General features: G+C 43.6%; 1 protein-coding gene across 2 annotated transcripts in view; it reads left to right on the top strand.

Moving 5' to 3' along the window:
* Positions 1-26,649, top strand: part of MAPK1 (mitogen-activated protein kinase 1) — a 113,380-nt gene extending 86,731 nt beyond the window's left edge. For both annotated transcript variants that reach the window (XM_008063101.1, XM_021715048.1), the window contains 3 exons: positions 10,636-10,745; positions 14,296-14,421; positions 22,667-26,649. In XM_008063101.1, coding sequence (XP_008061292.1) covers positions 10,636-10,745; positions 14,296-14,412 — 227 coding nt within the window. In that variant the 3' untranslated portion in view covers positions 14,413-14,421; positions 22,667-26,649. The remainder of the gene's footprint in view (positions 1-10,635; positions 10,746-14,295; positions 14,422-22,666) is intronic.
* Positions 26,650-27,148: the final 499 nt, after the last annotated feature.

Genomic DNA, 27,148 nt, shown 5'->3' with positions numbered 1-27,148 from the left:
CTTCATAGAGTAATTAAGGTTAGGTGAATTATTGATTATTAATGATAGATTCAATTCAAGACAAATCTAAGACCACAGTGTCTAAACAAATGAGCAAGGAACAAGAAGACAATTCACAGGAAATAGTGAGATGAGAACAACTATAGAAGAAACTATAGAAGGAGCCCTTTGAGTGATAGCAATTGAGAATTTGGTGTAGGCTATGTTAAATTTAAGATAACTAGTAGAGCTTGGGGTCTCATGCCTGTATCCCAGCATTTTTGATTGGAGGCCAAAATGGGAGAATTGCTTAAGGCCAGGAGTTTGAGAATAGCCTGGGCAACATAGCAAGACCCTATCTCTACAAAAAAAATTATTTTTAATTTGTTTTTAATTAGTGGCACTTGTCTATAGTTCCAGCTATGGGAGGATTGCTTGAGCCTGTTTGAGATTGCTGTGAACCATTATTGCACCACTGCACTCCAGCCTGAACAACAAAGCAAGACCTTGTCTCTTATTTTTTAAAAATTAACACACCTGTTAGATATCAGAAACAGCCTAAGTGCCAAATGTTAATTAAGTGGTTGAGTAAATTATGGTAACATCTACTTAAAGGAATACTTTAAAGCCACGAAAAGTGATTTTTACAAAATTTTGATAGCACGGGAAAATACTGATGAGCAATACTTGAGGGAAAATAAAATAGCATTTGTTATATATAGTATGATTTCAGCCATCTAAAAGAAAGTGCATAGAAGATAATTCATCAAAACATGAGCAGTGGTTAAGGGAGCTTGGGTGAGTCATTCAGGCAGACCATAGAGCCAGGTTTGTGGATCAGCTATTTGAGGTTTTTTCAGTTCTGCCTAACAAGCTTGCTACCCACTTACTGCCTGAAGAAGGACTAATACCTCTTAGAACAGAAAAGTCCAGTAGCATTTGGATTTATGGGCACAGCACTTTGGAATCTGGACTTCTTTGTCATTCAGCTTTCCCTTTCTCTGGGCTTTCTTTATTGTCAGTCAGCCTCATGTGATGGCTATAAGACCACTAGCAGCTCCAGGTTTGCACTGACTTGTTTCCTGGTAGTCTTAGGGCTGAGTCTTATTGCCTCTTTGTGCTCAGCTTGGCTGGTATTCTCATCTCTGACTAGTCATTGTGGTCAGGGTTGCCCAGATGAATGTGGCCAAGCCAGTGTCACCATTCCCATAGCACAGCCAGGGAGGACAGGCAAGCCTGAGAGTCCCCCCATCGCAGATACATTTTGATGTGATTTAGAGGGGCAGTGGAAACTGCCAGACAAAACCAACAGGTGACCCTCGTAGTGAAAAAAAATGGAAGACTTTTGTTCTTCTCTCCTACTTTTTATTTTTTTAAGTAAGAAGTCTGTCTTCATTTCTTAGATAACCTCATGTTTGAAAAGCTTACAGACTTTCTCTTTTATTACCACACAGAATTGTATGTATTTATCTGAAGCTTGGTCACCCTAGGCTCGAGAAATCGTGCAAGAGAAAATAGAAGAATAAGATTATCTGAGGGGACCCCAAAAAATGGAATTATTTTTTAGAGAGCAGGTCCCTCATAGTACAGGCTTCCCCTGCTAGGTAAGCCTTCTAGGAACCCATTGGCATCAGTGTGCCAGCTAGCCTTTTTGTTAGAGGCTGCATTCAGCTTCAGTGAAAAAAAATTTTTTTTAGATTCTTTCAATGTGTTTCCCCTTTTCATGATGGGTGATTTATGAGCATACTTAGCCACATCAGCAGTTTTCAGCAGTTTTTGACCCAAAAAAAGCATCCCTCATGTTCCACTCTCCCTATTCACCCAATCTCACCCTGAGCGACTCTTTTGTTCCCCTGATGAAAAATGTCCTCAAAGGGAAATGTTTTGCTGATGTGGAAGAGGTGAAACAAAAAAACAGCAGAAGCACTAAAAGACATCAACATTAATGAGTTCAAAAACTTGTCAGCAGTAAAAAGAGCATCTCGACAGGTGTATTGCATCAAATGGAGAGTACTTTGAAGGTGACTGACATTTAAACATGTAAGAATAAACATACAATTTTTTTTATAAATACCAGGGTGTTTTTTTTTGGTCCCCCCTCAGAAAGTAGAGAACACAAGCCTTCAGCAGGCAATGGAATAGGATCCCTTGAAGGATACAGAAAGAATGGACAAAGAAAAGAACTAGTGCCATGTTATCTCACAGAAGCAGAAGATGGCTTTTTTTTTTTTTTTTTTTTGAGTTGGAGTCTCACTCTGTCACCCAGACTGGAGTGCAGTGGCCACTCCCGGCCACTGCAGCCTCGACCTGCTGGACTCCAGCGATCCTTCTGCCTCAGCCTTCTGAGTAGCCGGAATTACAGGTGTGTGCTACCACGCCTGGCTAATTTTTTGATTTTATTGTAGAGATGAGGTCTCGCCTGCCCAGGCGGGTCCCGAACCCACGGGCTCAGGCAGTCCACTCACCTCAGCCTCCCAAAGGCGCGGGATTACAGGCTGAACCTCTGAGCCCAGTTGAAGATGGCATTTTAAGAAAGTGTACATACACAGCAGTATCCATGCAACAGATAGGCCTAGCACGATACAGATAGGAAATTGTGGGTTGGTTTCCCAACTAAGGGGTTGGTAGTGACCACTCAATTGCAGCTGAAACAGTGAGTAGGAATGGGAAGCTTGAAATGGAAAGTAGAAACTGGTCCACATGAAAGGGTTCGCAGGTCTGGTCAAAGTTGGGGAGCATTGCCTTTGAATAGAAGAAGGTCTCTTTCTTGACAGTGTCTGTAAGGATATGTGTGGATCTGAGCAGGGGCGAGAGTCCAAGAAGATCACTCCTGGGTCTCTCAGTTTTCTCAGCATCTTTAGGAAGCTATATCGAGAGTAGTGAGGGTCAGTTAGCAGGAAGGGCGTGACTCAAACTGTGAGCTGGGTGGAATTGTAGATTAGAGGAGGGGTCTGGCTAGGACTTTCCTGAAGCTATTGAGGCCCTCGATGAAACTGAAGATACTGAGTTTTTGTAGCACAATAGTTCTTTTATTTTTTTTTTTATTTTTTGAGTCAGAGTCGCACTCTGTTGCCCAGACTGGGGTACAGTGGTTATCTCACCTTGACCTGCCAGACTCAGGAGATCATTTTGCCTCGGTTTTCCTAGTAGCTAGAACTACAGGCATGCACCCCCATACCCAGCTAATTTTTTTATTTATTGTAGAGATGAGGTCTCACCAAGTTACCCAAGCTGATTTCGAACCCCTGGGCTTAGGCAATCCTCTTGCCTCTTCCTCCCAAAGTGCTGGGATTACAGATGTGAGCCACCACATCCGGCTCACGGTAGTTCTTGATAGTGTGCTTCTTAGACTTCTGAGATCCCCAGAATCCCTTCAGGGTGTCCATGAGGTTAAAGCTGTTTTCATAGTACTACTAAGATGTTTCTCACACTACCCTCTGTGCAGCCATCTGCACTTAGGATACAAGAGCAGCAGAGCCCCTGGCACCTCAGCCCACAGCAAGGCGGTGTCACTAGAGTGGTTACTGAACTCTGCACCACCACACACTCACAGCTCAAAACCAACACCAGTAAATGTACACACTTCATTAAATCCATCCTGAGTACTGTATATGTCTTTATTATTTTCTATATGGCAAATTGGAAAGTACACTTAGAGCACTTCTGCTGCATACTAAATACAGTGATTTTCCCAGGGAAAGGAGCTTGTGTCATTATTGAACTGCAAACTGATTTAACTGCTTTTGAAAATCCACCCTTAGTAATTTTTATGAGTATAAAGGGGTTCTGAGATTGAAAAGTTTGAGAAGCATTGTCACTGTGGCACAGTTTGCACAGTTGAGTCTTTTTTTCTGGTCCTGCTCAGAAATGTGAGTTGAGGATGGAGGTGACAGGTTGCTGTATTGATTTGGGATCAGTTTTGCTAGGCAGGCAAGATGGACCCAAAGAAGCACTGCAGGGAGCCACTCAGCTGACCTGCCCCAAGGGCCGTGCTAGGCAGGAGGGGGGAAGGACTGGTGAATTAGAAGAAAAAATGGAGGTCAGATTGCTGTGTACTCTTTGAAGTTAAAGAAGAGATGTGGAATTCTGGAAAGCATTAGGAAGAGTCAGGGCTTGTTGTCAGATGTAATCCTTCCAGTTTTTTAGGGGAAATAAAACCTGTATCCAAGTAAGAATCCACACAAGCAGCCATGATTCATTCCATCTGAGTGCTACCAGTGGATTGCTGTGTGGCGTGGGAGGAGGGAAGCCAGGCACTCTGACTATGTGCTGAGCACCTGCCAGCTGCTTCCCATTTCTCTCATTTTCTCCTTCTGTTAGCTATGAATAATGCAGAAATGGCACTCAGTAAAAGGAGGCTGGAGATCCACTTATTTTTCAAGTAGCAAAAAAGAAAAAACTATATTCCTTTGAAATTTTTGCCTGTAATTTAACTTGAAGGAACTAACAGATCTGTTTTAGGAATGCGTAAGCTGCAAAACATCCCGTTGGCTTGAAGTTCTTCTCTACTTAATACCAAATTTAGGTGGGGAGAAGTCACCCCAACAGTTTAGAAATAAAGCAGTTAGAATCTGACTGTGGTCCAAGCTTCCCAGACTTTTCTTCACACATACAGTGTCTAACAGGGCAAAAAGCCAGATGACTTTAGATCTCTTCAAGAAAGTCCTTGGGAAAATGTTTATGAGCTCTTTGTGGGGGAGGGCTGGTTGGAAGCAGGAAACAAGGTAGGTTTTTATTACCTGTATTGCAGACCACAGGAATCTAAACTTCAGCAAAGTTTATATATCATGTATACATATCTGGCAAAGTATTCTGTGGACGTAGGATTTGAGCTGGAGGTGCCTAAGCTTTTGTTTGTTTTTTGTTTTTGTTTTATTTATTTATTTTAATACGTTTTTTTTTTTTTTTAATTGTGGGATACAGTTAAGGGTTAGGTATACAAATACGCATTGTTCAGGTACCCTTGTTGATGAGGTGCACCCTCCCCCATCCCCAGACAGATATTGACTACCGTTAATCCCACCTCCCTTCCCCTCCCTGCCCCCGCCATAGTTTCCCCGCCACTGTCAATCCTTTTCTTATAGTATTACGACAGTTGTTCAAGGTCCACTTCTGAGTGAGAACATGTGATACTCAGATCTTTGTTTCTGTGAGAGATCACTCAGTATCATAAACTCTAATTCCATCTAGGTTGCTGCGAAATTCATGATTTTGTTCTTTTTTATGGCTGCATAATATTCCATTGTGTATATGTACCACATTTTTAAAATCCGATCCTCTTTTGATGGATAGCACTGTTGATTCCATGATCTTGCTATTGTGAACAATGCTGCGATAAACATACGTGTGCAAGTATCTTTTTTATAGAGTGATTTGAGTTCTTCAGGGTATATTCCCAGTAGGGAGATTGCAGGGTCATATGGAAGGTTGATTTTTAGAGGCTTTTAGGAATCGCCACACTGATTTCCACAGAGGCTGCACTAGTTTACAAGTGGGACCTCATCAAACTGACAAGCTTCTGCAAAGCCAAGGAAACCATCAAGAGAGGAGGGAGACAGCCCACAGACTGAGAAAAAGTATTTGCCATCTCCATGTCTGACAAAGGCCTAACATCTAGGATCCACAAGGAACTCAAACGTGTTGAAAAGAAAAAAACAACCCCATTACAAAGTGGACAAAAGACATGAACAGACACTTTTCAAAAGAAGACATACAAGCGGCCAACATGAAGAAATGTTCAACCTCACTAGTCATCAAGGAAATGCAAATTAAAGCTACACTGAGATACTACCTAACTCTAGTCAGAATGGCCATTATCAATAACTCAAAAAATAACAGATGCTAGAGAGGATGTGGTGAAAAGGAAACACTTCTACACTGTTGGTGGGAGTGTAAACTAGTTCAGCCTTTGTTTTTACTTTTTTGAGTCGGGATCTCACTCTGTCTCCTAAGCTGCATCATCCTGGTTCAACACAGCCTTAACCTCCTGGGCTCAGGTGATCCTTCCACCTCTGTCTCCCAAATTGCTGAGACTACAGGTGCATGTCACTATGCCTGGCCTCTTTTTCTTCTTCTTTTGTAGAGACATGGTCTTGCTATGTTGCCCAGGCAGGGCTCAAGAAATCCTCTCTCCTTAGTCTCTCAAAGTGCTGTGATTACAGGTGTGGTTTACCATGCCTGGCCGAGGTACTTAAGCTTTTTACCATCATGTTGTACTGTCCTTACCTTTGAGAGGATGATAAAGTTTGGGTGTCTGTCATTTCCAAATCTCATGCTGAAACGTGATACCCAGTGTGTATTGGAGGTGGGGGGCCTCATGAGAGGTATTGGATCACGGGGGCAGATTCCCCTGAATGGTTTGTTGCTGTTCTCACTGTTAGTTTATGCAAGACCTGGCTGTTTAAAAGTACCTGGTTCAGGCCCGGCTTGATGGTTCACGCCTGTAATCCCAGCACTTTGGGAGGCTGAGGTGAGAAGATTGCCTGAACCCTTGGTTTCAAGACCAGTCTGGACAACTTGGTGAGACCTCATTTCTACGATAAATCAAAAAATTGGTGGCGCGTACCTGTCATTCCAGCTACTTGAAAGGCTAAAGTGGAAGGATCTCCTGAGCCCAGCAGGTCGAGGCTGCAGTGGTCACACGTGCTGCTGCACTCCAGCCTAGGCGACAGTGAGACTCCAACTACAAAAAAAAAAAAGAAAGAATAAATAAAAGTACCTGGTTCATCCTTTCTCTCTCTTGCTTCTGCTTCCACCATGTGGCATGCAAGTTCCACTTCCCCTTTTGCCATGATTGTGAGCTTCCTGTGGTCTTATCAGAAGCATATACTGGCACTGTGCTGCTTGTACAATGTGCAGAACCGTGAGCCAAAATAAACCTGGCCGGGCGTGGTGGCTCACATCTGTAATCCCAGCACTTTGGGAGGCAGAGCCAAGAAGATTACATGACCTCAGGAGTTCGAGACCAGCCAGAGCAACATGGTGAGATCTCATATCTACAGTAAATCAAAAAATTAGCCAGGCGTGGTAGTACACACCTTAGTTCCAGCTACTTGGAAGACTGGGGCAGAAGGATCACCTGAGCTCAGCAGGTCGAGGCTGCGGTAGCTGTGAGTTTGCCACTGCACTCCATCCTGGGCAACAGCGTGAGGTTCCGACTCAGAAAATAAGTAAATAAATAAACCTCTTTCATTATAATTACCCAGCCTCAACACAAGATTGACTATTACGGAAGCTCAGTTCCTAAAACTAGTCAGTTCATGGGCCCGTAGACCCAATATCACATCCGCAGGCATGAACCACGTCTTCTACCATGTAGACTCTGCTTCAGACAAGGCTTCTAAAGTACACTTGTGTATATTGAAAGGCTTATAAACAGAAGTATAGGTTAGAAATGTATTATTTATAGAGATTTATTATCTGTGCTTTTTGTTTATATAACATTAAATACAAGAAAAGCTCTCTGTTAAATGGAATTTCTCATTATGTTCAATATGTGGTTTACCATATTTATTATCTCCTGTTGTCTTGAAGATTGGGGGTTGGCCCTATAGTAGCAGGCAACAAGGTAAGTCAAAATAGGGGCCAAAGCTGAGGACATGCATGCATGAGCACAAATATACACTCACACATTTACACCTTTTCAGTGGCCTCAGACAGCAAGGTGCCTCCCCGTCTCCACCTAACACCCAAACCTTTGGAAGGTTTATTAGCTCCTCTCAAGGGTTGAGCAACAGTTTTTAGTGAGTAGATGATAAAAACTTATTTTTTGAAAGTAATGAGTTAGAAGTGATTTCTTAAACTGTTACATTTAGGTTATTAAATGACCTTTTATCATTCTACTCTCAGGGCTTAATAGTATGAGCTAATTTGCAGATGGATGAGATTGATGTTGCTACCTACAAATAATCTAATAAATGTTTATAAGAGAAGAAGTTTCATTAAGTAATGCCAGTGTTTTTATTTTGTTTTAGTGTCAGTACATTCTCTAAAAATTTGTATCTTTTATTGATTGGCTAGTAGTTTTTCAGACTTGCAGTAGGTTTCAGACTTGTTCCTTGGAGCCTTGGGATTTTGGGAGTGTCTCAGGCTATGAACTAAAACCTAAGAATCAGGTCACTCCTTCCTTACTTATTTCATATGTAGAGGCTCCCCTTAGGATTTAATTTGAAGAAACTCAATTGGGATTTAATTTGAAGAAAGGACCTGCTACTTAAATTTAAACTATTGATCTGAGCATCATTAATAAAAGGAGACATAAAATATTTTAAAAAGGATCCCATTTTGCTTCCTCTTTACCAGAATAATAATGTATTCTTTAGTGTGTATTATTGTTGTTGTTGTTATTATTATTATTTTATTTTATTTTATTTATTTATTTTGAGTTACAGTCTCACTCTGTCGCCCAGACTGGAGTGCAGAGGCCGCTCCTGGCCACTGCAGCCTCGACCTGCTGGGCTCCAGCGATCCTTCCGCCTCAGCCTTCCAAGTAGCCGGAACTACAGGCATGCACTACCATGCCCGGCTGATTTTTTGATTTATTGTAGAGATGAGGTCTCACTGCCCAGGCAGGTCTCAAACCCGCGGGCTCAGGCAATCCACTCACCTCAGCCTCCCAAAGGCGCGGGATTACAGGCTGAGCCACCGAGCCCGGCTATTATTTTATTTTTTTTGTAGGAGCCTCACTCTGTCACCCAGGCTGGATTGCAGTGGCATACTCACAGCCACTGCAGCCTCGACTTCCTGGGCTCAGGCGATCCTTCTGCCTCGGCCTTCCAAGTAGCTGGAACTACAGACGTGTGCCACCATGCCCAGCTAATTTTCTGATTTACCATAGAGACAAGCTCTCATCATGTTGCTCAGGCTGATCTCAAACTCCTGCACTCAGGCAGTCCTCTCACCTCAGCCTCCCAAAGTGCTGGAATTATAGGCATGAGCCACCACACCCGGCAGTGTATATTATTTTTTACTGACTTGTACTCCTACTAATAAACACAGGAAGTGTTTTGTCACACTTCCCTTAACTCTTGTCCCAGCCACTGTTAGCTAGGCCCTTCAGCCTTCCTTATAGCTTGAGGTGATGCTTGGGCACTAGCCACAGAGGACAGCAGGATAAGCAGCTCATTAGCACCCCTCCAATCATGCTCCACACTTTTTCCTATCCCTGAGCTCTAGACTTAAGAGAAACACTCAGCTGTTGATTACTGGCCAGAGCAAGAGAAAACTTTGACTTTGGGCCTTGCAGAAAGACTCCAAGCTGGCAGAGTAGGCCAGAGTGCTAATGGGTCACATGTAACTCTCAGCCAGGACCTGGAATAAGAAGACTGTTTTCTTTTATTACCTTGGAGGCCTTCTCCCTGTGTTAAGGAAAAAAACTAAGCTGAGTGAAATGGCTCATACCTATAATCCCAGTACTTTGGGAAACTGAGGTGAGGTGATCACTTTAAGCCAGCTTCGGCACCATCACTGCCATCCAGAAGACCTTGGATAGCCCCTCTGGGAAGCTGTGACACAACAGCCACCAGAGCATCATCCCTGCATCTACCAGCACTGCCAAGGCCATGGGCAAGGTCATCTCCAAGCTGAACAAGTAGCTCATGGGCATGGCCTTCCATGTTGCCACCACCAATGTTTCCATCATGGACCTGACCTGCCATCTGGAGAAACCCACCAAATATGATATCAAGAAGGTGGTGAAGTAGGCATCCGAGGGCCCCCTCAAGGGCATCCTGGGCTACACTGAGCACCACACTGTGTTCTCTAACTTTAATAGTGACACCCACTCTCCCACCTTCATTGCTGGGGCTGTCATTGCCCTCAACAACCACTTTGTCAAGTTTATCTCTTGGTATGACAGTGAATTTGGCTACAGCGACAGGGTGGTGGAACTCATGGATCATGTGGCCTCCAAGGAGTAAGAGTTCTCAGACCACAAGCCCCAGCGAGAGCATGAAAGGAAAGGAGAAACCCTCAGCGGCTCAGGAGTCCCGACCACACTGAGAATCTCCTCACAGTGTCCATACCAGATCCTCTGAAGAATTAGGGGAGGATCCTAGGAAGCCCCACCTCATCATGTACCATCAATAAAGTCCCCTGTACTCAGCAAAAAAAGAGAAAAGTAGCCAAGTGTGGTGGCATGTGTCAGTGGTCCCAACTATTTGGGAGTCTGAGGCAGGAGGGCTTGAACCCAGGAGGTCGAAGCTGGTGAGCTGTGATCACATCACTGCAGTCTAGCCTGGGTAACAGAGCAAGATCCTATCCCTTAAAGAGAAATAAAAATAAATTGACCATTGTTGATCTGAGAGAAGTACAAACATAAAACCTTTGCCTTTGTACCTCCAGAGCAGAGTAGTGGTTTATGAAAAGTCTTGGTTCTGTAGGCAGAACCTGATTTGTCCTTTCTCTTGCTTCTTGATCTGGGTTTTGACTAATTGCCCCACCTTTCTGAGTTATGGAATCTGAGATTGTCAGATGTTCGGTACCTAAGTTCACAGGGTCTCAGAAGATTCAGAGACGGAATAGGCACTCTGTGCTGGCAGCTTGCCCACAGTGATGCTTAGCTGAATTCTTTTGTAGGTCCATTTACTTAAACAGAAAATGGAATTATTTCAGTGACTACTCCTGCTTCTCACCACTGCAAAACTTTTCTCTTTATAGCTCTGGACTTACTGGACAAAATGTTGACATTCAACCCTCACAGGAGGATTGAAGTAGAACAGGCTCTGGCCCACCCGTATCTGGAGCAGTATTATGACCCAAGTGACGAGGTAAGAACCTGTTGCTCCTGGCTGCTGCTTCAGGAATGTAGATCAGCCAGCAGTGGCCCAACCCTGTCCTGCTGAGATTGTCCTAAGGAGTACATGATGCCATACCTGGTCCAACAAGCCCACCTTGTCTGCCCTGAGGATGAGTACTATGAGGCACAACTTGAAATCCCTCCCTCAAACTGTGCTGTCTACTTTAGAAGACTTCTTCCAAGTCACCTGCAACAGGCAGGGGCTGGGGAAATGCACAGACAAAGGGAACAGCTGCACCAATGTGGAGCACAGAGAGAGCAGGGGTCCGAGGCTGGAAACCATTGTCATGGCAAGAAGAGACGCCTGAACTGATGGCCAGCTCTGAGAATGGCTAGGGTGGAGAGGGGGTGGGTGGGCAAGGCAGCATGCAGAGTAAGGAGGAGAAGTCAGCTTGGGTGATTCCCACTGTGACTTGGCGACTCCATGTCTGATGTGCTGTTCCCTAGAGACAGGGACACAAGAGCCTGTTGTGAGAAGTAATGCAGACAGAGTTGGGTGTGGCAGCTCTTCAGAACAGCCTGGACATTTACGTAAAGACATTGCATGTCATGTTCTCTCCAGGACAGTTCCAGTGCTTTGATTCTCTGGTTCCTCTGTAGGTTTGATTTTAACTTTATTCTCTGGAGGATAACAAAGATAAATGCAATATAAACCAAAATGTTAAATTATTCTCGTTGAGGCTTATATGCATAGAGCCTATTATACCCTATTTTTAAAAGGAGCAGCAGCAAGTGGGTTATGTTAAAATTATGGGAGAAATGGAAAAGAAAGGGAAAAACTCTTAACTACCAAAGCTAAAAGCTGATACAGAGAAAGAAGATAGAACTCAAAAAGAGGAAGCATTTATCACTTTCCTATTGCTCATCCATTCCTCATTCCCAGAAACAAGTGAGGCAACTTGCAGAAATACCTATGGCATAGTCAATAACACAGAAGAGGTGGGAATAGAAATTTGGGGCTCTTCTTCACCCAGTGAGCTGGAGACTTCCTACACATCCATGTCCGGTTGGTGGGTAATATATGTAGGATGCCTAGTGTGATCCCGAATGCAGAACCCTCCTTCAAGCCAGGCTACTTATTCTCTTGCGAACATGAATTCTTTCCTCCTTTCAGATGGCCAAAGCTGAGTGCAGAGATCAGGGTTCCTGAGATGTGGGGGTCTACAAATCTACTGATTGACAGCTGGAATTATCATCACAGCTTATTAGTTCTGTAGCATTGTGTTGGTTTATGGCCATTTAAAAATAAAAATGTAGCCGGGCTCGGTGGCTCAGCCTGTAATCCCACGCCTTTGGGAGGCTGAGGTGAGTGGATTGCCTGAGGCCGCAGGTTCGAGACCCGCCTGGGCAGCAAGACCTCATCTCTACAGTTAATCAAAAAATCAGCCGAGTGTGGTAGCGCATGCCTGTAATTCTGGCTACTTGGAAGGCTGAGGCGGAAGGATTGCTGGAGCCCAGCAGGTCCAGGCTGCGGTGGCCGGGAGCAGCCACTGCACTCCAGTCTGGGCGACAGAGTGAGACTCCAACTCAAAAAAAATAAAAAATAAAATAAAAATGTAGGCCAGGCACAGTGGGTCACGCCTGTAATTCCAGCTCTTTGGGAGGCCGTGACGAGAGGATTGCCTGAGCCCACGGGTTTGAAACCAGTCTGGGCAACTTGGCAAGACCTCGTCTCTACAATAAATCAAAAAATTAGCCAGGTGTGGTGGTGCATGCCTGTAGTTCCAGCTACTTGGAAGGCTGAGGTGGAAAGATCATCTGAGCCCAACAGGTCAAGGCTGCAGTGACTGTGAGATTACCACTGTACTCCAGCCTGGGCAACACAGTGAGACTCCGGTTCAAAAAATAAAATAAAAATGTAGCTGGGTGCAGTACCTCACTCCTGTAATCCCAGCACTTTGGAAGACTGAGGCAGTAGGATTCCTTGAGCCCAGGAGTTCAAGACCAACCCAGGCAACACAGCAAGACCTCAGTGCTTTAAAAAGTTAGTCAGCATGGTGGTGTGTGCCTGTAGACCCAGCTACTCAGGAGACTGAGGCAGAAAAATCACCTGAGCCCACCCAGCTCAAGGCTGCAGTGAGCCATGAGCTTGCCATTGCACTGCAACCTGGGTGACAGAGTAAGACCCCAACTCAAAATAGATAAATGAAATAAGCAAATAAGTATGTATATTAATTAATTAATGTAACTGTTTGTCACTGTGTTGTATAGGGGTTCTTTGGCCTAAATAGATAGTTTGTATTTTACTTACATACCTTTCTGGCTATTCATAGTGAGGTTTAAAAATTGAAATGAAAACTTACAGGAGAATATAAGAGATCACTTTATAATCTTGTTACAGTTATTATTATTATTATTATTTTTTTTTTTTTTTTTTTTTTGAGTTGGAGTCTCACTCTGGTGCCCAGACCGGAGTGCAGTGGCTGCTCCCGGCCACCGCAGCCTCGACCTGCTGGGCTCCGGCAATCTTTCCCCCTCAGCCTTCTGAGTAGCCGGAATTACAGGCATGCGCTACCACGCCCAGCTGATTTTTTTGATTTATTGTAGAGATGAGGTCTCACTGCCCAAGCGGGTCTCGAACCTGTGGGCTCAGACAATCCACTCACCTCAGCCTCCCAAAGGCGCGGGATTACAGGCTGAGCCACTGAGCCCGGCCTACAGTTATTATTATTAAAACTTTTTAGTGTTTCCTTCCCAGTCTTACATGTTTATATCTAAATTTAAAAAATTAAGTAGCCAGGTGTGGTGGCTCACGCCTGTAATTCCGGTACTTTGGGAGGCAAAGGCAAGAGGATTACCTGAGCTCACGGGTTCGAGACCAACCTGAGCAACATGGCAAGATCTCATCTCTACAATAAAAATCAAAAAATTAGCCAGGCGTGGTGGCACATGCCTGTGGTTCCAGCTAATTGGAAGGCTGAGGTGGAAGGATCACCTGAGCCCAGCAGGTTGAGGCTGCAGTGGCTGTGAACATGCCACTGCACTCCAGCCTGGGTGACAGAGTGAGACTCCAACTCAGAAAAATAAATAAAGTAGAATTCTTTGTCTTTACAGAGACATGGACATTTTCCCATGGTATTAATCTTCCTTGTGACTTTATTTTTGACAGCTCCATGATACTTCTTCATATAAAGTTACTATATTTACTTAGGTGCATTTATTTTAGTATCATGAGCTTTGACTGGATAAACATACCACCACTGCCACCCCTGCAACTGCACATTTCTGTTATTTCAACATTTAGTGTCCTAGGACATTTGAAAATTATTCTGGGATTTGTGGTAAGGTCAGAACACTTGAAATGGATCCAGTTGCTCCCAGTCCATTTAAGTGCTTTTGAGAAGGATACTTTCAGGAGTGTGAGCACAAGTCCATAGAGGTTTATCAGAGCTTTCAGTTTTTGTGAGTTATCAGTCCTATTGTATAAATTCAGAGTCTAAATTATCATTTTATGAATTAATAAATTATTGACTTAATCATAACGGTTTTTGACTATTAAATGTTTTTATTTTCTCTTAAAGCCCATTGCTGAAGCACCATTCAAGTTTGACATGGAATTGGATGACTTGCCTAAAGAAAAGCTCAAAGAACTCATTTTTGAAGAGACTGCTAGATTCCAGCCAGGATACAGATCTTAAATTTGTCAGGTACTGGGACCTTTAGCCATACAATTAAACCCAGCAAGAGAGAGAAAATATAAATTAGGTGTTATTTTTAAAAGACTGGATATGGTGGCTCACACCTGTAATCACATAATCCCAGCACTTTGAGGGGCTAAGGTGGGAGGATTCCTTGAGCCCAGGAGTTTGAGATCAGCCAGGGCAATATAACAAGACCTTGTCTCTACAGAAAATAAAAAAATTAGCTAAGTGTGGTGATGCTCACCTGTAGTCCCAGCTACTCAGGAGGCTAAGGCAGAAGGATTGCCTGAACCTAGGAGGTCGAGGCTGTGGTGAGCTCTGATCATGCCACTGCACTCCAGCTTAGGTGAGAGAGAGCCCCCTGACTCAAAAAAAAAAAAGGTAATATGATGTATTTCTCATTAGTTGAACACAGTTGTTCTTCAGTATCCATGAGGGATTAGTTTCAGGACCCCTAATAATACCAAAATCCAGGATGGTTAAATTCCTTTCATAAAATGTCATGCTATTTGCATATGTCCTATGCATATCCTCCTGTTTACTTTAAATTACCCCTAGATTACTTGTACTACCTAATTTGTTGCCTACATACACTTCATTCTCACAGATTCAGTGCATTAATCAGTGTCCAGCAAATTCAAATTTTGCTTTTTGTAACTTTGTGGAAATTTTTTCTCCCTGAATGCTTTTGATCCATAGTTGATTGAATTCAAGATGTGGACCCCGTGGATGACTATATAGCTATTTTAAAGACGAGGTCTTATTATGTTGCCCCAGCTGTAAGATACTTCGTGATTTAAACTGGAAGTTAGATTTTGTCTTTTCACAACTGTTGAAAAGATATATTTGGAATTCTTTCACTTCTGGGAGTTTTTATTGACTTATAGGTTACAAAGACATGAAGTTGATGTGAAAATAAAGTGATGGTTTTTAGAATAATTGCTATAATGAGACTTTGGTGTTTGGGCAAAGAGGGACTTACTAAAGCTAATGCAAGTTTGAGATCTTTCCTAAAAATGTTATTTCACTTCATATTACATTTTAAATTTCCAGAAATTCTAATATAACTTTAGGGACCCAGGACTTTTATCTAAGAATTGAGAATATAGAATTGTATTTGATAAGTACCATAAGGTAAGTGCACATATGAAAACCAGCTAGTGGGCTCGGTGGCTCAGCCTGTAATCCCGCACCTTTGGGAGGCTGAGGTGAGTGGATTGCCTGAGCCCGTGGGTTCAAGACCTGCCTGGGCAACTTGGCAAGACCTCATCTCTATAATAAATCAAAAACTAGCCGGGCATGGTAGCACGCGCCTCTAGTTCCAGCTACTTGGAAGGCTGAGGTGGAATGATGGCCGGAGCCCAGCAGGTCGAGGCTGCGGTGGTCGGGAGCGGCCACTGCACTCCAGTCTGGACGACACAGTGAGACTCCAACTCAAAAAAGAAAAGAAAAGAAAACCAGCCAGGATGGAGAAGTGCTGACAGTAAAGTTGAGGGAGAATTAGACCAAGGAGCTATAGAAAGACAGTACGTATGAGGGATCACAGAAGAGTATATGGAGGAGAGGAAGGGGAAAGTACAGCTACAGAGCGGAAAAGAAAGCTGTATAGACGTCCTAGCCAAGACCCAGGTTTTCATACCACTTGGCTTCATTTTTTTAGAATTTCTAGTACTGGTATGTGCAAAATGGGTGTTTAACTCGCGCTTACTGGGAAATGTAGACACCAGGGCTTGCTGCCCTCCAAGGAGAGACGCCACCTTCCTACCCAGAGGAGTAGTAGCTGGCTTCTCAGAGTGGCGGTCATATCTCTGTTTCCCTTTGTCTTTAGAGCATTGTATTCCTCAAAATAGGTCTATTATTTTGTATTCTTTTTCAAGCTCCTTTTTGGAAGATATTTCCTTTAATTTGGAAATTTAAATGATTTTAAAAGTTACGTATATTATTTTAGGAATCTTTTCTTTTTATTAGAAACTTGAAGTCTCTTTTTTCTTTAATCAAGGGTAGTGACTATGAGCATCTAGAAACTGTTTGTTCATATTCTAGATTGATCATCTGTTAGTTCTCATACTTTTCTTGACACCTGCACTGGACAGCTTCACAGTATGTGAGCTTCTCTCTGGAGAGAGTTCACTTCAGGACCCCTTTGTCCTGTAGTAAGCAGAGTTGCTAGTTAAATACCTCCAGTGTTAGCTCTCTGTGCCCACCCCTTCAGAAGCTCCTAGCCAGGACCTGGTTCTTCGGGGTTTTTTTAGTTGGAGTCTCACTCTGTCGCCCAGGCTAGAGTACAGTGGCATGCTCACGGCCACCTCAGCCTCGAACTGCTGGGCTCAGGTGATCCTTCTGCCTCAGCCTTCCAAGTAGATGAAACTACAGGTGTGCACCACCATGCCCCGCTAATTTTTTGATTTATTGTAGAGACGAGGTCTCACCAAGTTACCCAGGTTGTTCTCGAACCCGTGGGCTCAGGTAGTCCTCTCACCTCCGCCACCCAAAGTGCTGGGATTATAGGCAAGAGCCACTGCGCCCGGCTAGGACTTGGTTCTACCCTTGGTGCCACATATAAGGGGCCCAAACCCTGTATACAATTCAAACAGAGAGTATGGGCAAGCAAAGCTGAAGACACTTTGTCCAGGAGGCACAGGTTAGGCCAACCTGTCAAGTAGTTCATATGGATCTGCACAAATGCTTTCTGAACTTGGGTCATAAGGGGTGATGGACAGTGTGGCAGTATCGGTTGCTTTGGGGAAAAAAAGTGACCAGGCGCAGTGGCTCATGCCTGTAATCGCAGCGCTTTGGGAGGCAGAGGCAAGAATTGCCTGAGCCCACAGGTTCAAGACCAGCCTGAACAACATGGCAAGACCTTGTCTCTACAGTTAATCACAAAATTAGCTGGGCGTGGTGGCACACACCTGTATTTCCACCGCTTGGAAAGTTGAGGCAGAAGTATTGCCAGAGCCCAGCAGGTTGAGGTCGCGGTGTGAGCATGCTACTGCACTCCAGCCTGGACGACAGAATGAGACTTGGGCTCAAAACAAAAAATGTGCAAAAGAAAACACAAATCTTGCTTTTAGAGAATATATAGTAGGGAGAGAGAACAAGGCTTGTGTCAGAACTCTGTAGAAATAAGCAATGAGTAAAGTATTGTGAGCCAGGGCAGAAGGAGTTGCTGGGCAAATACTTGGGACAAAACTATGTTGCAGTTTACAGGCTTCCAGCTTCCTGTCATTAAGAACAGAGAACCGGGCGGGCTCAGTGGCTCAGCCTGTAATCCCGCGCCTTGGGAGGCTGAGGTGAGTGAATTGCCTGAGCCCACGGATTTGACACCCGCCTGGGCAACTTGGTGAGACTTCATCTCTACAATAAATCAAAAAATTAGCCGGGCATGGTAGTGTGCGCCTGTGGTCCCAGCTACTTGGAAGGCTGAGGCGGAAGGATCGCCGGAGCCCAGTGGGTCGAGGCTGCGGTGTCCGGGAGTGGCCACTGCACTCCAGTCTGGGTGACAGAGTGAGACTCCAACTCAAAAAAAAAAACAAACAGAGAACCAAGCCAGGGTAGACATGAACTGAGAACAGTCATGGCCCACACAGCCTCCTAAGAGAGAGCCCTGAGAACCAGGCAGGGTGAGTGAGCTGGGAATTGGTAGGAAATAGACACTGATATTTAGAGGGAAGAAGTCTAACATCAAAGTAAGAAGAGTGGGAATGAGGGAAGACTGGGTAGAAGATAGGCTAAAGCAAATTTGTGATCTTCCATACTAAAGGGGCTGTGACCTTGGACTAGGGCTATGGTGGTAAGAAGTGGTGAATTCAAGAGAATGGAGGAAAGACAAAGTCTGTGAAAGACTCCAAATTTTCCAAACCAAGCAGCTGACGAGAGGTGGGGCTGCTAGCACTGATAAGGCCTTGCTTAGCCTGCTGTTGACCCCCAAAGACAATCTGTCAAACCAAGGTAAAGCATTGAGGAGGCATGTGCTTACTGGACTGTTGTGAACAAGCCCTGCTGAAGTGTCTGATGGAGAAGGAAGCCTGATATCAGCAGGGGCTGAGGAGCGTAGAATCTCCCAAGAGGTGAATTCGTGTCTCCTGTCATACTACACAAGTGTGACCTTCTATTGGAGAAGGTACTGGGTACAGTGATTTGCACCATTACTCACTGATGACCAATTGTGCCCCAGGATCCTATCATTTTCATACCTTGAGTCCCCATAGCTCCTTCCTGACTCCTGTTGAGGTGCTTGTGGTGGAGGACTGGCTCTGTTTCCCAAGAGCTGCTCTCCCTTCGTGAGGCTCCCACTGTCTACATAGGGTCACGTTGGCTAGACAGCCTTGCCTGTGAATAAGCTGTTGTGGCTGCATTTGTTCTATAGCAGCAGAGTGGGATAATCATGACAGAGACTTGAATGACCCATGGGGCCTGAGAGCTTCACTCTCTGGCCTTTTACAGAACAAGTTTGTCAACCGCTTGCCTAGAAGTTTGAGCTGAACAACTTCTGTTGCTTTTCTTCCTTTGCAATTCCTTCATGGGTCATTTTCCTTAAGCCAGTTGGTGGTCTGCAATTTAGCCCCATATCCTCCCTTGGTTCTCTTCAGCCATGTTGCCTGCTTCGTCTGTGCTGCATTTGCATTAGACAACCACAGATGAGCAGGACAAACAAGACCTGATAATGCCCTCAACAGAGCTCATGTAAGAGGAGAAAAGACACACAGAACATTTGTTTACATTTTTAGTATAAAAGGGCATCTGGGGTTGACAGAATGACCAGGTTTTCATCACTCATTTAATCAGCATAGATCACTCTCTAGTGCCAAGTAGGAGGGAAACAAAGGTAAGACCCTTTGTTTAAATGGTCAGAGTTCTTAAATGGCAAAAAACAGGTAAGCCACAATAAGTGCTTGGAGTACTCTAGGTGCCATACCAGGGATGGGTACAGTGAACCCCAAAGAGTAAGGCACAGCATCAGAGCATCGCAGTGTGAGAATGACTCAGAAACAACTGTACTGAGCTGGATCCTGGTAGTCAAAGGCTCTGTGTTGGTAGAAGAGGGAGTGCAGTGATTCAGAACCCAGAAGGACCATAGCTTGTGAGCATGAGATAGAGCCGGATAGGAGAAGGCTGCAGAGAGAGAGATGCTGGCCCCAGGCTGTGGCTCCTGCCTTACTCAGGAACCTGACTCTATCTCACAGGTAGCTGCTGGTCCTGAAATATCAGCTCAGGCGACTCTGGGAGCAGCAAGGATGTATGTAGGAGGACCTTAGAGAATAGGTACCTGTGGGACAACTGGCTAGGCACTTGAGAGATGGGTGGCTCAGTGGGGACAGGGGACACAAGACAGTTGGGGGTGCTCCTGGCCTTGCAAGATGTCATTGCTCACTGGATGCTCCTGAAGTCAGCGTAGCAAACAGAGACTGAGATCCCTGTCAGGGTCCACCCCAACTTTTGAGATTCCAGGCGTGGCAAGGACAGTCACCTCTACATGTCTTTCATTTGTTCCAGGCACACATAAGGCACAGAGATTTTTTTTTCCCAACATTGTCTTGATGATAATTTTCAACTATTCTGAAAAGTTGAAATAATTTAGATACTCATATTCTCACCACCTATATTGTACGATCAATGTTTTCCTATATTTGTGTTCTTAAAAGTCTGTCCATCTGTTCCTCTATCCACCCTTCAATCCACCTCATTTTGTTCATACAGTTTCAAAAGAAAGTTGCCAACTTTCAGGCTGACTTTTAATTTAGTCATCTAGAATATGAAATGAACCCAGAGGAAGGTAGAGCTGGGATTGTTGATTAAACTATGGGCCAGGTTCAAACATTTCATTTTGATGGTCACAGTGGCATTCTCTGAAGTCAGCATAATCTCATATTTATGATTAAGGAAACTGAAGACTGGAGTCTTAAAGCTTTTTGCTCAAGATTGTACATCAGTGGCAAAGCTAGACAGAAAGCCCAGGTGTTTCTGACCCAGAATGCCATTTTCTTGTGATCTCTCCACACTGCCTGTGACTAGCTCTGCTCCCAGAAAAGGTTTTGGTCCTCATTCACAGTACTAAGCATTGTCCCTGAGTCCCCAGCATGTATACCTGAGATCAGAGCTACAAATTGGAGAGCCTGGAAATGAAGGTGATGTAAGACATGAGGATACTAGGGAGAGGCAGTAGCTGACCGCTTAGCTACAGCGGGAGAGAACTGGAAAGTACCCAGGGCCATAGGATACAACTATGAGGCTTCATGGTAGAGGACGCCATCAAATGACCGTGGCATTAGAGAAGTCGATAGTATGGCCCTGAGAGTTCTTAAATGGTCAAAGTATGTTCATTGTATTTTGCTTAAAGGAGACAGTTTTAGAAATGTTTCCATTGGCAAACTTAAAAGGTACATGTGATCAGAACTTGTGACAGTACCTTACCCAAACTGTGTCCTTAGGCCCCGCCCCATGAGGCTAGTGAAGGTGGAAGTGGTGCCTTGCTCATCTGCCAGGTGGTGAATTTCCTCAAGAGGATTGATCGCTACAGGCATTAATTTCATTTCCCTTTGGTTCGTTGAAGATAAAAGCATTCTAGGGCAGCTTTAATGTCCTGCCAGCCAATAGGTTTGGCTGCATTTCACCTCTACGTGACAGAGGCCACTTTCCTTTCTCAGCTGTTGCCGTGTCCACCATTGGGCCATCATATGCCTATCCTTCCTGCCCTAACTCTTGAGTGGCAGATGAAAGCCACTACTCTAAAAGTGTTCTTTGAAATATCAAGAGACATTCTGCTAGATTTGCAGGCTGACTAATGTTTCACACCATTAAGGGTCTCAAGAGGGATGAGTCTTTAGTTTACATGTTGAAACACTTGGTTGCCCCACCGGCTATCTCCACCAGGTTTCCTCATCAGAAATGCAGCACATAGAACGTGATTTGAGTGGCAGTGTTTTTCACTTCTTCCAAGGATGGCACAAAGTGAGCACATAGCTAGAAGCAAAGTTAATTCATGACCTGCAGTAGATGTGGGCAGTCTGTGCCCATCCCCAGCAATCGGTGTTCTAACAAGCCCTGCAGGGACTTCTGAGGCTCACATTAGAACCACTAGCTATAAATGGTTGGGGTAGATTTGGTTTGAAATATAATTTCTCCAAGTAAAAATAGAGACATTGGGAAAACGTGCTGCTCATGTTTTCCTAGTGTGATGTTCCAGGTGGGCCTGACCAAGGTAGAAAACAAGTGAGAATGCCTTTCAGGGTGACCTGATGTAAAGATAGCTGTCAGCTCACCCTCAACCTGGGTGGTCAGCACCATTTCCTGCCTGTGGGAACCAGCTACAGCTCCATGCCTTTCCAGAATCCCAGCCTACCACCCTCACACTTCCCACCAGGACTTTGCTTCGTTCTCAGTCAAAGAAAACTTGAGCATGATTAAAGGCCCCCATCTCCTGCCTGTACAGTTGACTGTGCCCTAGCAGGTTATCCAGAGGGAAACTTGCCAAGAATAGGAGGAGGCATAGAGATGTATTATTTCACAAAGACCCTTAAACTCTAGTTTTGAACATGGGAATGGTGAATATTACATAGTTAATAAAGGGTGTCTTGGGCCTGGCATGGTGGCTCACACCTGTTATCCCAGTGTTTTGGGATGCCAGAGTAGGAGCATCACATGAGACCAGGAGTTTAAGACCAGCTTGGGCAACATAGCGAGATTTTGTCTGTACAAAAAAATTTAAAAATTAGCCATGCATGGTAGCGCATACCTGTAGTCCCAGCTACTTGGGAGCCTAAGGCAGGAAAATCACCTGAGCTCAGGATTTCAAGGCTGCGGTGAGCTGTGATTACACTACTGCATTCCAGCCTGGTTGATAAAGTGAGGCCCTGTCTGGAAAAATAATAATAATAAAGGGCATCTTGGTAACACTGCATTTTGTGTGTGTGTGTGTGTGTGTGTGTGTGTGTGTGTGTGTGTGTGTGTGTGTATGTATCTGTGTCTCTTCCCCACAAGTGTTATGGAACTGTGTGAGGGGAAATGCCTGTGTAGTGAGAGCAGAGCAACCCTTTCAGAACTGCCATGTGTTACCCATGCTCCAGTGGGTCCAAGTGAAATGATCTTTTTGCAGGAGTTTTTCTCCCTTTTTCATTTTTCTGTTTTCATAATGCTGTTGGTGGTATTTTAATGTGGTTCATTCTTGTCACTTTTCTGTTTGGGGATACTGATGATGATAATGTTTTCACATGGTTCATCCTTAACTCAGGTCTGTTTGTTTGTATTTTAATAGGACAAGGGCTCAGAGGACTGGACATGCTCAGACATCGGTGTTCTTCTTCCCAGTTCTTGACCCCTGGTCCTGTCTCCAGCCCGTCTCGGCCTATCCACTTTGACTTCTTTGAGCTGTTCAGAGGGGCGGTTCCTGGTAGTTGTGGCTTTTATGCTTTCAAAGAATTCCTTCAGTCCAGAGAATTACTCCTGGCAACCCTGTGTGTGTCACCCATGGGTGACTGCAACAGTACGTACTTCAGTGCACCTACTGCTTACTGTTGCTTTAGTCACTAATTGCTTTCTGGTTTGAAAGATGCAGTGGTTCCTCCCTCTCCTGAATGTTTTTCTACATGACGCCCTGCTGACCCATGCAGCCACACCAGAGAGAGATTCTTTCCAAGTTGGCTCCAGTCACTGGCATCTCACTTTATGATAGGGAAGGCTACTACCTAGGGCACTTTAAGTCAGTGACACCCCCTTATTTGCACTTCACGTTTTGACCATAACTGTTTTCCCAGAGCAGGAGCTTGTGGAAATACCTTGGATGATGTTGCAGCCTGCAGCAAGTGCTTCCATCTTGGGAATCCTTTGGGAGCACTTGTTAGCATCTTTTGTCGTATCATGTTAGTTACTAACATTTAAGGTATGTGCTTTTTGCCCAGCTTTTAGAAAAGCCAGTCATTTTTCTAAACAAAAAGGAAGTACTAAACCCAGCAGTGTCATTCTGTAGATTTACTGTGGTTACCCGAATCATTTATGGAGGTATAACACATGCCAAAATGTGTTATGTGCAGTACTTCAGTACTTCATGTTTGCAAGACTTACATAAAAAGATTTAAAGTGGCGGCTTCACTGGGCATTTGGTGAGAGACATACAAAGGTCACAGCACCAAGCTGTGGCAGTTTCTAGGGATGTCCCAGGGTGGTGCTCCACACGCTGGTGCACATACACCCTGAGCTACTTCACACTTGCGTGTTTCAGCAACCACATCCAATGTCTGAAGATTTAGCAGAGAGGAACACTGCGTCTTTAAATGAGAAAGTATACAATTCTTTTTCCTTCTACAGCATGTCAGCATTTCAAGTTCATTTTTCAACCTACAGTATAACAGTTTGTAATAAAGCCGTCACGAGCTCATGACATGAAATACTGTTGTGTCAAGTACTCTCAAATAATTCTGATACTGCTAAGCTAAGACCATCAGAAAAAGCTAGCCTAAGTCGTGTTTGGAGCTCTATCCATATTTTACTGATCTCTTTTAAGTATTTGTTCCTACCACTGTGTACTGTGGAGTTGACTCGGTGTTCTGTCCCAGTGCGGTGCCTCCTCTTGACTCCCCCACTGCTCTCTGTGGTGAGAAATTTGCCTTGTTCAATAATTACTGTACCCTCGCATGACTGTTAACAGCTTTCTGTGCAGAGATGACTGTCCAAGTGCCACATGCCTATGATTGAAATGAAAAATCTATTGTTACCTCTAAGTTGTGTTCCACGGAAAATGCTATCCAGCAGATCATTTAGGAAAAATAATTCTATTTTTAGCTTTTCATTTCTCGGCTGTCCTTTTTTTCTTGTTTGATTTTTGACAGCAATGGAGAATGGGTTATATATAAAGACTGCCTGCTAATATGAACAGAAATGCATTTGTAATTCATGAAAATAAATGTACATCTTCTATCTTCACACTCATGTTAAGATTCGGTGTTGATTTCCTCTGGATCAGTGTGTCTGAATGGACAGTCAGGTTCACTTCCTGCTTAACACAAAAATACTCACAGACCTCACTTCGCCACCTGGGCACTGCCCCAGCACTTGGGTTTATGTGCGCTGATTTAAAAAGGTATTTCTGTAGGGTCCTTTTTGCCTCTGCACAGCAGAGAATCAGTTCTGTCATGTTCCTTTATTCAGGTCATAGATCTCAAACCTTGATGAAGAAGCCCAGACATCTCAGGTTGGATTCTTTGGCTCTCTCTAAAGAGGACCTGCCCTTGTGCCCTAGAGCCACTGTTTGGCACAACCTAATGCTGGGAGGGGCTGTCCATAGCACCCAGCCCAGAGTGCTGGTGCTCACTCCTCTTGTGGCTAAGGAAGGATGACTGACATCCTCGGAAATCAGAACCACATCTCAATTCTTGCCCTAAAATATATGCTTTTCACTTCCATGCTCATAGCTGTCTTGTGAAGGTCCACACAGCATCGACAGGATATAAAGATTTGACTAGTATCTGATATAAACTAGGTCAGTTTTCATTTTAAAAAGAGCATTGAGAGTTTTATTACTCATTTCTTTATACTTTTTAAATGGAATGTTAGTATTATTATGAGGTTAATTTGAAGTCCTCTTCTAAGTAGAAAACCATAGCCTCGGCTACTAATGTCTGGGGACTGAGCTCTTTCCCATCCCCTTGCTGGAACTGTGCAAACTGGCATGAAACCACTAACAGCATTCTAGAGTCACTGTAACCAGAAGTTGTGTGCTTTTTACTAATCATGCCAAACATAATTTAACAAGTGAGATAACTGTCATAGCTAAGGTACCTATGAAAAATACTAGCTATTATGTGTAGTAGACTTGCAGCATTTTGGCTTTTAACATTTATAAAAATGTACAGATATGGCTGCCTAAATTCATACCGGTGATACTGAACAAAACCTCCACTATAGGTATGTTCAAATAAGCTTTCAGACTAATGGCTTTTTGGGTGTCTAAAATGTAAGCAAAAAATTCCTGTTCAAACATTCCAGTCCTTTCATTTAGTATGAAACAAATACCTAACAAGCCAGTGGGATGAATTTGAGAGAACTCATAGTGAGGATTCTGTCCTGACTTAAGTCTGCAAAGCTGACACACAGACTGCTGTGACATTTGGGTAGAAAAATATTGTATTCCGTGTGCAGTACACAGCACGTGGTGTGTTCACACTCATTTCACACTCATTCCTTCTGCTTTCGGGCACAGGCAACGGGTGCGGAAGTAACCAATAGCTTTGAGAAGCTACACGTGGCTCACCAGTGGTTGTCTTTGAGGAATCATTAAAGTACACTGCCCATGTCACACAATATTCAGACCATTCAGAGGAGACTGTTTTATTTGCTTATATGTTAATATGGTTTTTAAATTGGTAACTTTTATATAGTATGGTAACAGTATGTTAATGCACACACATACATATGCACACATGCTTTGGGTCCTTCCATAATACTTTTATATTTGTAAATCAATGTTTTGGAGCAATCCCAAGTTTAAGGGAAATATTTTTGTAAATGTAGTGGTTTTGAACATCTGAGCAATCCTTTTGCTTGTGCATTTTTAAAGCATTTGTGCTTTAAAATTGTTATGCTGGTGTTTGAAACATGATACTCCTATAGTGCGGATGAGAAGCTGTAACCGTGAATATGTGGTTTCTCTTACTGTCATCCACCTCAATGTGACAGAGCAGAAACAATGGGAATCTAGAGCAAATCCTCTAGGATTGCACCAGGTTTACCTAAAGCTTGTTGCCTTTTTGTGTGCTGTTTATCTGTGTAGAGCACTCAAGAAAGTTTTAAAACTGCTTTGTATCTGCTTTGTACTGTTGGTGCCTTCATGGTATTGTACCCCCAAATTCTGCATAGATTATTTAGTATAATGGTAAGTTTTTAAAAAATGGTAAAGGAAGATTTTATTAAGAATTTGAATGTTTATTCATTATATTGTTACAATTTAACATTTATTTGTGGTATTTGTGATTTGGTTAATCTGTATAAAAATTGTAAGTAGAAAGGTTTATATTTCATCTTAATTCTTTTGATGTTGTAAACGTACTTTTTAAAAGATGGATTATTTGAATGTTTATGGCACCTGACTTGTAAAAAAAATGAACTACAAAAAAAACCTTAGAATCATTAAATTGTGTCCCTGTATTACCAAAATAACAGTACTGTGCATGTATAGCTTAATTGCAACTTCATATGTAAAAGTATGAAACTGTCTAATCCTTTATTACAGCATTTCCCAAATAAGTATGACTTTGGAATTTGGCTCTGCTTATAATAATTTGTGATGGATCAGAAGCTGTTCCTCTGGGGTTGAACAGGGATGTTAGTGCTCCCCTGGGTTTTCCAGACCTTTGGGTGTTGGGGCGGAAGGTTGTACCATCTCTTCTCCTCCTCTTGAATTTCAACAGCCCTGCTGCTAGACAGACAGTCATGAACAGCCCCTTTTTTCAGACCAAGAAGTTGTGAGGATGGGGACTCCTGAACATTGGGTTCTTGTCGATATTGGGCATTATACAGCGACCTGTTGACAAGACAGGTATCGGGAAATGTTTTTGATGTGCTATTGTGGAAAGAGTACAGGTTTTGGACCCATAAAGCTAGGTTCAAAACCTCCTCTGCTTATAACTGCAGCTGGCTGTGGGCAGTCATTCTGCGTCCCTCCACTTCAGACTTGCAGCTATAAAGTGGAACCGATATTACTTGCCTTGTATATGGTAGCAATTATAAAAATAGATTTCAAGTG

This window comes from Carlito syrichta, unplaced genomic scaffold, assembly GCF_000164805.1.
Source record: "Carlito syrichta isolate Samal-C Ts95f unplaced genomic scaffold, Tarsius_syrichta-2.0.1 Scaffold306579, whole genome shotgun sequence".
Taxonomy (NCBI): Eukaryota; Metazoa; Chordata; class Mammalia; order Primates; family Tarsiidae; genus Carlito; species Carlito syrichta.
This window is presented reverse-complemented; position numbering and strand designations above follow the sequence as displayed.